This window comes from Trachurus japonicus, chromosome 10 (assembly GCF_045865225.1).
Source record: "Trachurus japonicus isolate A0001 chromosome 10, Traja_1.0".
Taxonomy (NCBI): Eukaryota; Metazoa; Chordata; class Actinopteri; order Carangiformes; family Carangidae; genus Trachurus; species Trachurus japonicus.
Genome location: NC_140916.1, coordinates 12234165 through 12251358, shown reverse-complemented (window position 1 = coordinate 12251358; position 17194 = coordinate 12234165). Strand labels below are relative to the sequence as shown.

At 41.1% G+C, this 17194-nt stretch overlaps 1 protein-coding gene and 1 long non-coding RNA gene across 2 annotated transcripts in view; one reads left to right on the top strand and one right to left on the bottom strand.

Moving 5' to 3' along the window:
• The window catches only part of LOC146979475 (uncharacterized), a 30601-nt gene extending 17415 nt beyond the window's left edge, over positions 1–13186 (top strand). Inside the window, exon 3 of the long non-coding RNA XR_015036875.1 lies at positions 13142–13186. This is a non-coding gene — a long non-coding RNA (uncharacterized LOC146979475). The remainder of the gene's footprint in view (positions 1–13141) is intronic.
• Positions 524–3341, bottom strand: nkx3-2 (NK3 homeobox 2). Its single transcript, XM_085789303.1, has 2 exons — positions 2640–3341; positions 524–1871 (listed from the first exon to the last, which is right to left on the bottom strand). Exons 1-2 carry the CDS (start codon positions 3013–3015, stop codon positions 1447–1449), a joined length of 801 nt encoding a protein of 266 aa, XP_085645429.1. The 5' UTR covers positions 3016–3341; the 3' UTR covers positions 524–1446.
• Positions 13187–17194: the final 4008 nt, after the last annotated feature.

Below are 17194 nucleotides of genomic sequence, written 5' to 3'. Positions count from 1 at the left end.
AAATGAGACGTTTACACCGCGCAGGAAAAGATTAAAATGTAGAATAATTCTGTAGATGAACCAGTTTCCTGTTTATTGCTTGAGAGCCAATAAAGCTGTAATAGTCTGTTATTCCTGTTTAAAAAGGTGCGCGTGTGCTTTCAAAAATACTGGAAACTGTCCTGACGACGATAAAACGACACTTCAGTTTGAATATATTTTAAAATAAGAAGATTTTTAATCTGAAAAATTACGCAATATATAGGATTTATTATCAATTTCAGCCTGTAACCATCCGGGCTATAGGCTGTAATGTCGAGAATAAGTTATATTATTGGTAAGTGGGGTGTGTATTTGTGGACATTAAGTGGTCAAATAAAAGTTAATTTATAAACCAGCGCTGCCTGAGAAAATATCTGCGTTAAATTTGTTATAATCATCGATCAATTCTGAGTGTTTTATTCTGATTATCAAAAATATTCCTCTCTGTCCCAATGTTACACTTCCTAAAAAACGTATAATAAAATTGCATCCAAAGTGAAAGTAATGCCTGATATGTTTTAATGTTTTTTTTTTTTCGATCTAAACAGTCATTTAACACAAATAACACATGTACATTTCATTTGGAAGTCGGTGTGTTTTAGTCCTGCATGCTTCCTGCCACACCATCACTCTCAGGCCATGGGGACACAGCAAACCGCCTCCTTTTTCTGTACATGTCCACACTATAATGCATCCTTTTTTTTCTTACATTGAAATAATGTAACGTATATGCTCAAAAGTGCTGAAATATCTTACCTTTACAAACACAGCAAGAGAAAAAAAACAAAAAACAAAAAAACAACCTGTAACAGAGACAGTTATTTGAAAAGTCAATGGAATATGCCTATTTTTCCAATCACTGCAGAGGTAGGAAGGCGCATGTAAAATAGAAAACCAACATAAGGTGACATGTTCAGTCTGTTCAGGCCTCCGGGTCCCAAACTGGGGTCCGGGGGGCTTCAGAGGTCCTTGGGGGGCTCCCGAGCGAAGAGAGGAATACTTTAATGTCATTACAGTCAGTCCTCAGAGGTTAATATAGTGACATTTTATGAGGAGGTCCAGTCTCCCCGCTCTCCCCCCACACACACACTTCAGACACTTCTGGTTTTACCCTAAATCATTGGAAATGTCTTCGTTCCTCTGGACATAATCTTACAAATAAGATGGAGTCGTTTTAAAGTTTTTTTTTTTTTTTTTTTTTTGAGGAAGTGGCGGGGGGAAAGGACGTGGACAAAAGGTCTGGGAACCCCCCTGGTGAGGCCTGGACAACAACACGATGAGGCAGTTCGGTCAGAGACGCTGAGCTGACTGACTCTCCCCCTCAGGTCTCCTCCTCTTGTCAGGAAAAATAAAAAAAAGTTTAGATAGTTTGATTTCCTGGGAGCAAAAATAACAAAAAAAGGAATAAATACAGTCACTGAGCTCTCACTGGTTCCCCGCACACGCAGAGAGTGTCCAGGCGGGGAGGCAGTAGGCGTAGGGGTAGTAGTAGGACGGCTGCAGCGAGAGCAGCGGCGGCCGCAGGATCTCCCCCGGGCTGTACTGTCTCTGGTCGTCCCGCACCAAAACCTTCACCGCCACCTTCTTGGCCGCCGGGGTCGACGCCATCAGGTCGGCGGCCATCTGGCGGCGTTTCGTCTTGTAGCGGCGGTTCTGAAACCAGATCTTGACCTGGGTCTCTGTGAGCTTCAGGGAGGCCGCCAGGTCCGCGCGCTCCGGCCCGGACAGGTACCGCTGGTGGTTGAAGCGCCGCTCCAGCTCGAAGACCTGCGCGTGGGAAAAGGCGGCCCGGGAGCGCTTCTTCCTCTGCTTGGGCTGGTCCAGACTCTTCTCGTCCAGGGTGCTGGAGTCTGGGAGAAGGAGGAGGAGGAGGAGGAGAGGGGGGGGGGGGGGGGACCTGTCTGTTATTGTGATAGCTACAACTGATTGAACGCATCTGCTGATTAGATGGTGAGAAGAAGTTTTGGTTTGTGACTCGTTTATTACGCAAAAAAAAAAGCTAAATTGAAAGGAGTGTGCACACATGCAGGAGGGGGGATTTAAATGTTCACTTTACTTCCGTTGTCACAAATGAACTGTGTTTAATTTTTCCCCAGGTCGCAGGATGCTGTTTTCAGATGTAAACACTGTGAACCATGTCTGATCTGCTGTTGGCTCAGGCCCGAGTATGATAACGTTTTAACAAAGTTTACTCTGTGAAACCTTCCTGTGTTTATGATGTTTTCTAGCCAATGTGCACAGTTAAATTGTGCCAAAATAGCACGGATTAACAATGGCTATAGTAAAGGCCCATAAACACTGATGATATAGCGACAAAACGTGAAGATGGGCCACAGTGTCCACTTAGAATTGTGCGTAAAAGTTGGACAGTTTGTGCGTAAAAGTTGTCAGAATGAGGAGAAGTTTTGCAAACAGGCCTGATATCCTACAATAACACAATCACAGCGCTCGTTGTGAGTCCACACAAGTGTAACACCCGTACAAACATCGCTATTAAAGAATAAGAGGCTCTTTATAAATCAGACTTTGACCGGTTTCAGTCCGTCAGAGGTAAACACTTCATTTTTGTTCTGTGCACAGTTGTTTATACAGTTTTTGCTCTTTGTGTCCTTACTCACCCGTGGCGTTATTGGGCTCGCTGTCACTCTTTGCGTTTTCCGCAGCTGCAGACTCGTGGTCCGTCTCCTCCTGCAGGCTTTCCTCGGGCACATCCGACGCGGGGTCTACGTCCTTCTCCGACTTGCACACGGCCGGAGTTTTGCTGTCGTTGTCGTCGCTCAGTCCCGAGTCCGAGTCGTAGCCTTTCTGGTCCGTCGGCTCACAAGTCTCCCCATCCTCATCTCTCCTCGAGCCGCCGTTCATCTCCCCAAATATTTTCCAGCACGCCGTCTTGGAGAAGCACATGTCTAAATCTGGCAAGTGTCGACTGTCGTCCTTTTTGTTCAGGATGGCTTGGATTGAGAAAGGCATCAGCGAGTTGCCTCGAACGGCCATTTTCACAAAAGAGCACCAAAAAAAAAAAAAAAAAAAGAGAGAGAGAAAGAAAAGAAAAAGTTTGCTCGGTTGCTGCAAGTTGGATAATTAACCGGGCCGGAAAGTGTCGTAAATATCAGTTCATCCACATTTTAGGCTGCTCCCTCCGCGGAGCTGTGCTGTCGCTGGACGGTTTTCCCTCCTCTGTTGGTTCCTGGTCGCATCCCCGCGGGAGAAGCCGTGGAAACGTTTCTGCTACATCCGCAGGCACGATGCTGCTCCTCCGTATAGCTCTGCCATCAGCCCGCGCTGCCTCCAGTCTCTGGCTCTTTTCACCCAACTTTTTTACCATCCACCCTCACCTGTGACTGACAGGCACTCCTCGTCGCCTCCCATTGGTCCGGAGAGCAGGAAAGCTGCTCCACGATTGGCCACTGTAAACGACGTCATGCTGCTTTCAACCGGGGTGGGAAAAAAAGTTGCAGACAGTTTGGTCGACGCTTTTTGCACAGGAGCTAAAACTTGACATGAATGTTTCAGCTGCACTCTTGTTTCACCTGAAACTTCACCCAAAACACGAGAGAAAACTTTATTGATGCGTGGATTGTGGGGGGGGGGTAAAAATGTTTGTTAATTTTGTTTAATTAATCTTTAAGGATTCGGGGACTCATTTCGATGAAGTGCAGATTTATCTCTGGTTGTAATGTTGGAAATTCCTGCAGTCAGAAAAAGCAACGTCCCGTGCGTAAAAGTCAGAGATCACAGTGAAGCAGCAAATCACATCCGTTGAAAACAAAACAGAGAAAAGCCAATTCTCCCATTTCCTCTGCATCACCCAAATGCAGCATCAGGACAATAAATTTGCAGGATAAGTGTGTCAACCTTTTTTTTTTTTTCTTTTTTTTTTCAAACTTAACCCTTAATCATCCAAACATGTCTGTTGGAGTCCGGCGCGAGATGCGTATAACGTGAGTGTGTTGTTTGTTTTTCTTCTGTAACTTTTGCACTCTTGTATCAGCGCGTGTCACACTGTCACCGGTTCACCCAGCTTGTTGTGTTTTATTAAATCTTTAATAAACTCGTCCAAGTGCTCGTGCCTGTCGCTCCCCGGGCAGCCAGCCTGCACCACGGGTCGCCATGAGCAGGTAGGCCTCAGCTCGTGCGTAAACGTCCTGCCTGGGCATACCCATCAGACAAAAAATAATGAACCATTCATTACATGAAGGGTAAAACAGTGTTCAATTAAACGGGGACAAATGTTTGTTATAATAGATTAGAGGATATTTACATACAATTTCGTTTTCAGTGGCAGCAGCTCGTGCAACGTCCAATGAACACTGACATGGAAAATCCTGAATCAACTGACAAAAGAAAACTTGAATGAATCTCGTTACAAGCAGAAATAAATCCGAATAAATTCTCAGACCGACATTGTTTTGAGTGAATCTGGTTTGTTTTTCCTTCCTTCCCTGTGCTGATGCAGCTCCAGACTGCGTCGTTATCACGGCCGTTGTTCAGCAGCTGTATTGAACGTGAAGAAGACGCGTCTCTCTGCGGTTAAGTGGACAAACATCTGTCGCTGCAGATCCGGATCATGACCTCTGTCCTTCTTCACGTCTCCTGTCCACAAACAAAACAAACCTCACAGGCTCCTGTCAGTCAGTCAGTCAGTCAGTCACATTTCTGTACACTGCACAACAACAACTATCTGATTCTGATTTCCCCCCCTGTGTTTAAACAGGGAGTGGAGTGAAGCACACGCGGCGTTATATAACAGACTAATAAAGTTTTCATTTTTTGATTGATTGAATTTAGCAATGTCTCTGTCTGCTCTATTGACCTTATTAATTTCACCAGCCTTAACAAACAGACCAAAGCTTAGTTAAACAGAACAGGCTGCTATAGTAATGAATGAATGAATGAATGAATGAATGAATGACTCTACTGCTGCATCAAAACTATATTATATTTATATTCTCTAATAAGATAAGGAAACAAATTAGCTATTATTATTATTATTATTAAGCTATTATTATTATTATTAAATAGATATTAAAAACTGACATGAAAAATGTATCTGTGCTTATTTATGATTTTCAGAATTTAAAACTAGTGATGGCGCAGACAGTACGTGAGCTGCTACGACGCGCTTTCCTTTTGTTTGTAAGGGATATTTGTAAATTGCTTATTATAACTCCTTTGCGTCCTGGTGTATATACTGTAGGTGTGTTTACTTGTTGTATGTTTTCGCGCAGAGTTGATGAGTTTTTATAGACGTGATGGAAATGTCTTGACTGACCTTCAGATTAAATTAGTTTGGAAAACATCAAATAAATTCGTCTTTTTTTCCCTCTTTGCACATCTTTTGGTGAACTGCTTGTTTTTTTTTTATTATTATTTAAAGAGAATTAAATCACTGTGCGTTTCAGATATTCTGCAGTGGCTCTCGATCTTTATTTTTGAAATGTGCTGAAAACACCTTATGTAGATCTAAAAAAAAAAAAATAATAATAATAATAAAAACGCGCGCAGCTCTGCAGCGTGGTGTGAATAATGAAAAGGATCAAACTGGCTGTAAGTCCAGTCTTTACTCCTCAGCAGGCTGGTTCAGGAGGAGAGTGGATCGGTGCTGCTGCTGTCACCTCGTGAAAAAGCCTTTGCGTGCATATATTATACCATCTAGTGGCCGCTGGAAATACTCTTCATCTTGACTTTTTGACATCTGCTGCCTCAGGGGTCAGATCAGTGAGAGGCGCGTTGAACTTCACCCTGCGCAGCGGTGCTTCTGTTTCCGCTTCAACTCTTATTATGTCAGGATATTTCATTGTAAAAATAAATAAATAAAATAAAATAATAATAATAATGGTAATATTCATAAAATTTGGATTTAAAACATTTTCCTCCAACAACACAGTCCGGTGCTTCTGCTGCAACATGTGACCGTGTCGTGTCCCGCTGCGTGGAAACGAGCCTAAATGCTGCAGAGTGAAATTACGCGGCATTGTCTCGTGGGCTGGATGTGACCTTGAGGATAAAAGTCCGTATCACCGCAAGCAATGAAAACACAACTGGAAAAGGGGAGAAAGGCACAAACCGCTGACACCGTCTGGATATTTTCACACACCCTGCCCTTGTTCTTTTAGAAACTGCTCATTTCACCCAAGGCCAGTTAGTACACAAGTGGTGCAGGCTGCATCACATAGTTTTTATTGTATAGTAGAACAAGATGGAGGTTTTTTTTTTCTGCCTCAGTGTCCTTCGCGCATTTTTGTTGGCGTTTCTCCTAAAACCAGCCCCGCTGACCCGTACACAGGGCTTTACCCTGGGAAAATGGAAAATAAATAGAAGCGTCTGCCAATTCTCCAACAGAGAGAGCCAGTGTGCGCCTATCAGTGTGATGTCCAGCAGAGCTCCGTGGGTTACACTGCGCTTTGGTAGCCACGCTGCGAGCAGCAGTAATAAGCAGTAAGTAGCTGTAAGTGGCAGGAAATGTAAACAGCAGCAGCAGCGTCACGGTTTTTCATTCAGGACGATCTGCAGAAGATGCTGCAGCTGCTTTGTTGTGATTCACAGATGAGCATGGGAGCGACTGAAGCTGCATTAGTGGCACGAAAGAACAACTCACAAATACTAAAGACGAGCCGTGGTGGAAGATGTATTGGGAAAAAAAAAATAATCTAAATTCCACTTCTGTAAAATGGTTTTCAATTAAGCCAAATTAGTCTTATCCAAATTCCCTTTAGGCTTTATATTATTTAATTATTAATAACCACAATTTGGCTATTATAATTAACATCTACAGTACATGTTATATTTTATATAATAATACTGTTGGTTATGTGACTCTGTAATAATGAAATCGTGTCAGCAGACATGAGATATAAAGTAGTATAAAATGGAAACACTCAAGTAAAAGTACTGTGCTTAAGAGCAGCACTTGAGTCAGTGTATTAAGTTACTTTCCATCATTGTAAATAAATAAATGAAGAACAGGTTTGAACAGGAATCACTGAATGAATTGTACTGAATGTAAATTCGAAAATGAGACTGATGTGGCACATTAACAGGCTGTGTGTGGTCTGTTCAGTTTATAACAAAGATCAGATATTAGTAACAAACAAAGTCGGGCAGGTGACATAAAAAAAACATGCACTGGAGACAAGTTGTGGATGAAGAACATGAGGAATAATTTGGTGAATGTAAATGTAACAGCACCACATCATGAAAGTACTAGAAAGATACAGAATGAATAAGTCCTGCATTTTAAATCAACTGTGTTAAAGTACAGAATGTGTCCCTCATCATGTTGATCAAATATGATATTATTCAGTTATTCCTAAAGAGATCTATTTATTTGAATCTAATCATGAGATGCAACATTTCCATCTGAAATGTAACTAGGAGCTACAGGTGTTTTTTAATGCAGTGTAACAGAAGCATAACAAGTAGGCTAAATGTTAAAATATCAAAAAGTACAAACTCCTAAAAAAACAAAAACAAAAAGTGCAGTTAACAGCAGCACAGCTCAACTGAGTGAGGTGTCGAGTGGTACACATGATGTATTGTTTTCATTATGAATTGAATTATTAATATGATTATTATTAGCAGGGGGAGGAGTAACATGAGGAAGGACAGTGTCCAAGAGAAGAAAAATAATTGTATCGCCATTTTTTTTGTGTGTCTGTGTCAAATCATATCTGCCAAAAACATTACAGTACTGCATATTAATGGGGGGAAAAAAGTGAAATGGAAAACTATTGATTACAGAACATGGAAGGATAAAGAGAAGATGCTCAGTTTGACATTTTTGGAAGATGTTTTTACACAGACTCTGGATGCTGTCCTTCATCTCCTACAATGAAAACACATCAACAGTGGATCTGAGTTTATTAAAGTGTCGCAACATGGTGAGAAATAATCTGTTTATACCTCGAGCTCTAGGTGACATCATCCTGTTTCCTCTTCTGTCCAACCAACAGTCTGACAGCCAAAGATTTGCTAGTTTACAAAGAAAAAAAACCAAAGAAAAAGCCTCAAATCTTGACAGTGAAGAAGCTGAAATCAGTTTTCTGGTCATATTTGTATCAATAAATGTTTCAAACTCATCAATCAGTTATGAAAACAACTCACATGTCTTGGGAATATCTAAATAAAATAAGTAAGAAGTTGACATTAAAAAAAAGACATTTTGCCTACCTGTGTGTTTAAACTCAACCTGAGGCTGGATGTGTGTGTGTGTGTGTGTGTGTGTGTGTGTGTGTGTGTGTGTGTGAACAGGACGGCTCCCTCTGCTGGTGCAGACGCGCTGCTGCTGCTGCTGCTGCTGCTCCCAGACGGAGAGAGCAGAGCAGAGCAGAGCAGAGCTGATATGGAAAGATGAGATGTTCAGTGTGTAATCGTGGTGCCGGGAAGAGGTCGGCCTGCGTGTTGGGCCTCTTTTTCTATTTAGTCTGACATGATTCCTTAATGTGCCCAGACTCTTTGTCTGCTCTCCTCCACTGTAACACCACCGTTCCAGTAAAGAAATAAACTTTAATGGCACATTAGGCTGTTACATTTGCCTCCACCCTGCAGCCCCCTGACCCCCCCCCCCCTCCACTGCCTCTTCTTGTGACTTTAATCTGGTGCTTTACACAGAAATCTCGCTTGATGCAGCAACACGCCAGTAACCAGGGCAACATCTCTGTTTCCCCTCCTCTCCAGGGTGTGTTTATGACAGGTCTTGGATTTTTTTTTAACTTTCCTTCTTCTTGCGTGCTGGTATGAAGAAGGAGGCTCACAGCACGCCATGCCACCCCCTTCACCCCCTCCCTCTCTCTCTCTCTAGCCGTCTTCCTCCTCCTTATGTGAGAATAGCTGCCAAATTGTGTTCAGGTGGAGCAACACATGAGAGGGCACTGCCAAGAGTCATTTGCAGTAAATGCTCCCAAAACGCCCTGTAGATTTCTCACCAAATATCAGATCCACCATGATAGCAGCCTTAATCAACCTCAACACTGGAAAGTGGAAGGAGAGGGACGTGACGGGGGGGTTTACTGCCAGCTTTAAGTATGCTTTTAGTCGCCTCAGTTACAACTGAACCCTCTTTCCCTAGGAGAAATTATCCTTGCATGCGATGGAGCACTAAATGGAAGAGCCCTTGGGACACAATACTTAATACAGTAAATGGAACCAAGAGACGAGCAGAGAGAAGTTCCTCCGTCTCTTGGAAGAAATTCAAAACATCTCAGCAGCGGCGGCGGCTACATTACTGCAGACACAGGAGCAGAAGTAGAGACAGGGGTGGGTGGTGGTGGGGGGGGGCAGCCCGCTGTTACAGTCCAATTAATGTGTGTAGATAGTGCAGACGTGATTTATAGTTTATTTTCGGGCTCTGCTGTGCTGACAAACGAGCTTCCATCCGCTTCTGGCACGCAACAGATAATGCATCAGCTCAAGCACATCATGAAAGGCTTCTCAGGTCTAAAGGGGGCTGTGACCGACTCCTTTCTCCTCCAGCTCACGCCTAAATAAAGACGTCCTTCAAAAAAAGCAGCACAGGGCCTTTCACTGGTTTCGTGTCACATGTAAAAAATACCACTTTTGAACACGGGAGTTGATCTAGTTATGAAAACTTTAAGGACCATTGAGAAATTCTTGAGATATTATGGGGCCTTTTCTTTTCAGACAGTGAAGTGGGTGTCAGGCTGCTGCAGCTGCAGACGACTCTGGCTGCTGGAGACAAGCTCTGCACTTTGGGTATGTGGAGATAACAGACCGGCCTCTGTGACAGGTGTTTTAAGTTGAGAGAGGAGAAGCAGGTCTTTGTCAACTATTAATCTGTTGATCAGTTTTTGGGCGAATCGCTAAAGTTTTCAAATCCTCAGGTCTGAGAAACTGGAACCAACTTTTTTTAGTTGATAAAGTGCTCTAATAGATCAATTAATCAACTAATCCTTCATCACTGAGGTGTAGTATAAGGCTGCCATTATATGCTATTCTTTTGTCGCAACCAAATTAACCAACTACTCATTCTGTCTACATCCAATATACAAGCCAGTATCATTTCCTTTAACAGGTGACAACTGTAGTTTTTTACCAAATGCTCCTAAAAAGTGATGTATAAATTAGTTTGGGACTATTCTAATTGGTGGATTAATAGGAGACTTGGCTCTGTAGCAGCGCAGCAGTAACTTTGAATAAAATGAGCTACAGAGCCCGTGTTTATTAATCCCATTTCAGGAACATGTGACTTAGTGGTTTAATGACTAATTCATATGTTTTTGTACAATTGTCAAAGACAAGGAAAAATTAAATTACGTTCTGAGACGACAAAAATAAACATGGAGTTTTATCTATAGAAATTTGCTTAAACAAGGTCCAACATGAGCATTTAAAAGAAAAAATTACATCCAAAGTCTTTGAATCTTAAATTTCCTCGTATTGTGTTTTTGTTTGTTACTTCTCACTCATTTGAAGTCATTGGAGTAAAACGCTGATGTCTCATGTCCGATTTTGGTCATTGTTGTCAATCAAATGTGACCAAACCACAAACACACTTAGAACTGAAACTAAGCATTATTAACCATTTATCATTAATTATCTTTTTTTTAAAATTTTTTATGTAATGTCATAACAGTGAAAAATGCCTGTTTTAATGTTTGGCAGTAACAGGTGACATTTTCATATATTTTAAATGTTTAGTTTTTCAGCTTTACACATCATGTCTTTACATTTAGATTTAATATTAATGTTTGACTTTTCTGTAACTTCTGTCAGTCAAACTAATTGATTAATTGACAAATAGCTGCAGCTTTATACTGACAGTCTGGATAAAGTGTGAGTTTTTGAGAACTTGACAGAAGCTCAGGCAGCAGAAACGCACTGTTAAACGCCTACAACTGATAAAAAATGACTCTGAGAATCAGTTTAGAAAGCTTCTTCTTTAAAAGTCCAAACATATGGTACGCTGTTTTCATAATTGAGGAATATTTCTCCACTCTGGTGTGTATTTGTTGCAGCGTCGGATGCCAGGAATTGATGCAAATCTTGACTCAACTGCAGAACTATTTCAATACTGCAGAAGAATGAAAAAAAAAAAATCTTTAAGACTGTAAGCCTCCGCCCCTCCCTGCTGCCTGTCACTGGTTATTTCTATGACTCTCATATGAAGCACTTCTGACGTTAAACACCTGTTAACTTTTATGGCTTGAGAGAGGAGTGGCTGAATGGGAGAGCATTATATTCAGTGCCAGTCGGCCTGGCCAAATCCCCAGTAGAGGAAAGACCACTCCCAGTGCAGGGAGGCAGCAGCAGGAGTGAGTGAGTGAGTGAGTGAGCCCCCTTATCCCTGCAGCAGCCCACGAGGATCCCCTCCGCTCACAACCAACAGTTACCTCTATTCCAGTTGACAGCTGCGTGAAACCACCATCTTTCCTCAGCTCTCTGCCGGATAAACGGCACCGCACGACCCGACCCGACCAGCTCAGCTCAGCTCAGCTCGCAACCCAAAGAAGGAGCTGTAGGGCTCTCGTCTAGATGTTAACTTGTCGGTGTCTTGTATCACAGTCAAAAAGATGCCAGAGCTGTCGAAGTTAAAGTGGTGCAGTGCCAGAAGCCAAATAAGCAGACCCGCCCGCCCGTCGTGAGGGTTTCTGGAGGTCTGAGAAGTGTTAAAAAGATCTGAATCCACTTTCCTGAAACAAAAAAAAGCCTGAGATGGCGTCAAATAAACTTCTTGTGTTGCTTACAAAATGTTTCTTGTATCTGATAACAGGCTGTATCCGATGGCACGTGATAACACAACATGTGGGATTGTTGCAAAAGTGGATTCTGCACTTTTCTTCTGTGAGGATTCATCAGACCTGCAGCAAACACTCAATAATAATTAACCCCTGAACGCCCTGAAATACATCGTCAATATGAGTTACTGTACATGCTTCAGGTCACATACATAGGAAGAGACACAAACAAGTACAAAGATATGGAGGTTAAAGTCAGATAAACATGGTTGTATTGATAAAAACTATTCCACTGCCAGTAGAGCTGACTAATATTTAAGGTGGTGTTAAGGTGGTATGACAGGGCTGATCGTTTCAGAGAACCATGTAGATGTGGAGAGGGGTTTGGGTTTCCTCGTCATGACTATGCACTTTATAGCAAAATGTAAAATATAGTCAACTAGAAAAAGCATTTCCAAGAATGGAAATGGTGTGACTGCTGATAGCAACTGAACGCTGTTGCAGAATTAGCAAATAGTGCAAGCTGTGATCACCATACAAATGTTTGACCAAGGTCAGAATCGAACCCACATCCTCATGGTCATTAGACTTCCACTCTGCCTCTAGGCCACAGTGCACACACAGTTGCAGAGACTGTTGTCTGTTAATGATCTGCACACTGTCAACATCAAGAAAGCTTGAGAGTCAAGCTTGAATGACTTAGAATGAAAATGTCTGTGAATTTCAGGCTGAGCACTAACCATATGGCCACAGAGAACCTGAGTTACAATGAGCTTTATACTATGAGGAATCAAAGACTGTCCAATGACAGCTGAATAATTGGAATCAAAAGTCAAGCAATGAAGTGAAAAGACTGAGGCGGGAATCGAACCCATGACCATAAGATCACTAAACCTTTACTCTGCCACTCGGCTACAGAGAGCACACTGCTTTCAAAACTGTTGTCATTCATTGTAATGTGATGATGTGCTGCAAACTGGTATGAGTAATCAAGGAGATAACAAACACCTGTAACCAATTGAAGGCGGGGGAGGAGAGCAGAATTCAACATAACATAACAAGAGTTCTTCCCTTGGATTCGAACCAGTGACCTTAGGGTTGGCAAGCATCCACCCTAACCCCTACACTACAATGGAGTTGTGAAGAAGAGAGGTTGAGACTTTGATGAATGTGAGATTTTTTGTGAAAAAGTTAAATATTTTAAAAAGTATAAATAGTTAAAAAGAGAAAAGTAATGCCGATAAAGTTCAAAAAAAGCTGCACGTTTTGATATATGAATTGTTGAAATAGCACAAAGTATGAAGGACTAGAAGAAGACCGTAAAAAGGCGGAAGAAAATGGCCAAACAGAAGAACAATAGTGTGACTGCTTCAGCAGTCACACTAATTATTAATTCCTGTGGTTTTTGTCCTTGTTGTGTGTTGCAGATATTCTCATGTCAGAGTCTGGACTTTCATCAGTGGTGGAAGGAGGTGAGTTCTTGTACTTTTAGAGTTTTTTTTTCCATCTTAACTATGTCTTTAACTGTGATAATAATTTCAGTCATTTTTTAATGTAAAAACAAAATCTAACACAAATGTTCAGGTTTTCCTCTAGTTGTTTTTTTCAATTGTAACACTTTTTCTTTAAAAAAAAAAAAAATTTCATTTGGACTAAACAAAGCTTAGTGGGGGTGTCACTTTGTGCGCTGTCTAATCCAACATAACGGACATTTTTTCTTAGTTTTCTGAATTTTAGAAAATAAAACAATAAATGTATTCATTCATAGTGCTTGATTAATATACAGTACATGTAGATATATATTTTTAAAGGGATCAATAAGTCCTTGGTCTTTCAGATCTGGGATGAATAAATCTATAAATGATCATAATGTCTACAGTAATAATGTATATTTAAGCGTCACAGTTACAGGAGCCACTGTGTACTAACAGTGTGGTATTAGTACTGAAGTACAGGCGCTGACTACTTCCTCCACCACTGACTTTTTAAACACACAACCAAGATCAGTTTGTCGACGGTGCCACATGTGAACCACATCTCTTATAATCCAGGTGGGGGGTTCTGTAACTGATGAGGGAAGCTGTAATGTAGCCTACACGTCTGCATCTAGTTATTAGTAACAGCTGACACAGTGTCCTGACACAGGCCTGGCTGGAGTAACATAAACCCAGAGGGAGAGGGAAACCTCTATTAGAAAAATATATTTGATGTAGATTTATATTTGAATGACTTTAAAAGCTAATTTTAGGTCCCAGGATCGTTCAAAGGCAACAAACCTCAATGTTACGTTTTTGTTAAAACAGTATTTTGTGTGTTGTGTTTTGCATTTCTTTTCTTTTTTTTTAATGGATAATCTGAAGTAATTTCTGAGTCAGAGAGCTCTTTTATTTAAAACTGCAGATGGTAACTTGTTTTTCTTTTGACAGTAATGATATTTTGTTAAACTGGTATCTATGGTGATCTATAAATATGGATTAATAGGACTGAGGGAAGTTCACACACCACTCGTCATATATATGCGAGTTATTGAGTTTACTTGGTGAAATAAGTCCAGGTGCAGTTGTTTGAAAACACCTTGAGGTTTTGTGGAGCAGGAGTTAAATAAGCAGATGTATATTTTTGTCATTAGTGTGACTGCTGAAGCAGTCACACTATTGTTCTTCTGTTTGGCCATTTTCTTCCGCCTTTTTACGGTCTTCTTCTAGTCCTTCATACTTTGTGCTATTTCAACAATTCATATATCAAAACGTGCAGCTTTTTTTGAACTTTATCGGCATTACTTTTCTCTTTTTAACTATTTATACTTTTTCAAATATTTAACTTTTTCACAAAAAATCTCACATTCATCAAAGTCTCAACCTCTCTTCTTCACAACTCCACTGTAGTGTAGGGGTTAGGGTAACTGCCTGCCAACCCTAAGGTCACTGGTTCGAATCCAAGGGAAGAATTCTTGTTATGTTATGTTCAATTCTGCTCTCCTCCCCCGCCTTCAATTGGTTACAGGTGTTTGTTATCTCCTTGATTACTCATACCAGTTTGCAGCACATCATCACATTACAATGAATGACAACAGATTTGAAAGCAGTGTGCTCTCTGTAGCCGAGTGGCAGAGTAAAGGTTTAGTGATCATATGGTCATGGGTTCGATTCCTGCCTCAGTCTTTTCACTTCATTGCTTGACTTTTGATTCCAATTATTCAGCTGTCATTGGACAGTCTTTGATTCCTCATAGTATAAAGCTCATTGTAACTCAGGTTATCTGTGGCCATATGGTTAGTGTGTTAGGTGTTGTGCTATTTCAACAATTCATATATCAAAACGTGCAGCTTTTTTTGAACTTTATCGGCATTACTTTTCTCTTTTTAACTATTTATACTTTTTCAAATATTTAACTTTTTCTGCAAATTAAACTCTAGACAAATTATTTTCTCCAGTTTTGTAGCCACACTTGTCTTCTGGCTAAAATTCTGGTCAAAAATGCAAAGAGACTTAGATAATAATTTTAAATATTTTTTAAATGCAGCCAGGGAGCTCTCTGCTCTCATTCAGCCCAATGCTGAGAATTCTCCACAACTCTGTCTGAAACATGCTTATGTCTGTGCTCTCTGTGGCGAAGTGGCAGAGTAAAGGTTTATTGATCATGAGGTCATGGGTTCGATTCCTTACTTTTTTTTTTAAGCAGAAGCCAGTGATCCTCTTATCAAAGGTTTTCTTTACCCCTCACATACTGTCTCTGTCTGTAGCCTAGTGGTTAGCTTGCTGGTCTGGAGACCTGAAGGTTGCTGGTTCAAATCTTGCCTCAACAACAATTATAGTGAATTATTTTCCCAGTTGTCCTCTGTTGACTTCTGATAACTTGCTTCATGTTGAAACTGCTGCTCTCAGCCTGAAATTCACAGAAATTTTCATTCTAAGTCATTCAAGCTTGACTCTCAAGCTTTCTTGATGTCAGAGTGAGACAGTGTGCAGATCATTAACAGACAACAGTCTCTGCAACTGTGTGTGCACTGTGGCCTAGAGGCAGAGTGGAAGTCTAATGACCATGAGGTTGTGGGTTCGATTCTGACCTTGGTCAAACATTTGTATGGTGATCACTGCTTGCACTATTTGCTAATTCTGCAACAGCGTTCAGTTGCTATCAGCAGTCACACCATTTCCATTCTTGGAAATGCTTTTTCTAGTTTTGTTTGCTGCCTTCTTCACCTTTTCAAAAAATCTTGATGTGAGGTCCCTGCTGAGCTGAACTCGGCACCCCTCCCTCTCACATACAATAAAACCTGCTGCCTGTAAATCTGTCTAACGTGACTCAAACCACTGATGCTCAGAGGTGGAGTCCTGCTCGGCAAATTGAGGAATCATTTTCGACTACAATGCAAACGACTATAATAAAAATGACGTCTCGAGTCGCTCCAGTGGCATCGGCGAGTGAAAGGAGCGCTGTTTGTCTGCCAGGCCTGGTGGCTAAATGTAAGCTAATCCAAACCTTTAAATGAGACGTGCTGGGCTAATATTTTAAGGCTTGGATTGCAGCACCAGGAAATACCTGAGAGAGGTACACCTTGAAGGAATCAAATTTAGCAATCCGCAGGAATGGTTGGAAAACTTGAGCCGGAGAAGTCAGGCTTTCCGTAACCTCTCCCCATGCTCTCTGAATCCCGCAACGTTCAGGTGCAGCGATTAAAGCCTCCTAACGTGTTAATGATGGGGGAATATTTCATTCTCAGTTTGTCAGTTTTATCCCCCATTAGCAGGCAGGAATGTCCTCTCCTCTTCTCCACACGGAGGCGATTGGTTAATGTCTTTGGCTATTTACACGTTACAGACAGCACATCCATTCAGGAAACAGAGGAGATAACGGTTGAGACATAATATGGGTGAATTAACACAAATCTGTATATTCTGCTCTGTGCACTGTTTTATCTTTTCATAAACACAGATCTCCTCTTTCCAAAAGTGCTAAATTTTTGAAAAACAGAAGCAGCACCAGCAGCAGGTTATGTCAAAGAAAAGCTTAAAACTAGTCTACGTTTGTTGTAAAGAAAGGAATATATTTCAATCACAAGAGATGCACAAAAAACTTCCATTATGAGTTTTTAGTATAAAAAATAAAAACTTATAAAAATAGAGGGTGAAAGGCAAAATTAGAGATCATGACTGTCGAGCACAAGTAAGAATCTGAAGTGATTTATACTTGAACCAATGAAAAAAAAAAAAAGGAAGCAGTTTTCTGTATATTTACATTCATGAAACAACTGACAGGTCGGCCAGATCTCTAATGCTGTTAAGGTTGATATTCATTGAAGTCTGAAGCAGTAGAAACATCTAGATAACCTCTATAAGATACAGTACTTTGCAGTGGGTGTTGTTACAAATATGTATGAAGAGTAACAGTTCATGTTCTGTCATGTTCTTTCTGTCCGTGACTAATACTGCTGTTATTTCCACAGTGAAATACACATTCAAAAAGAAAGAAAGAAAAAC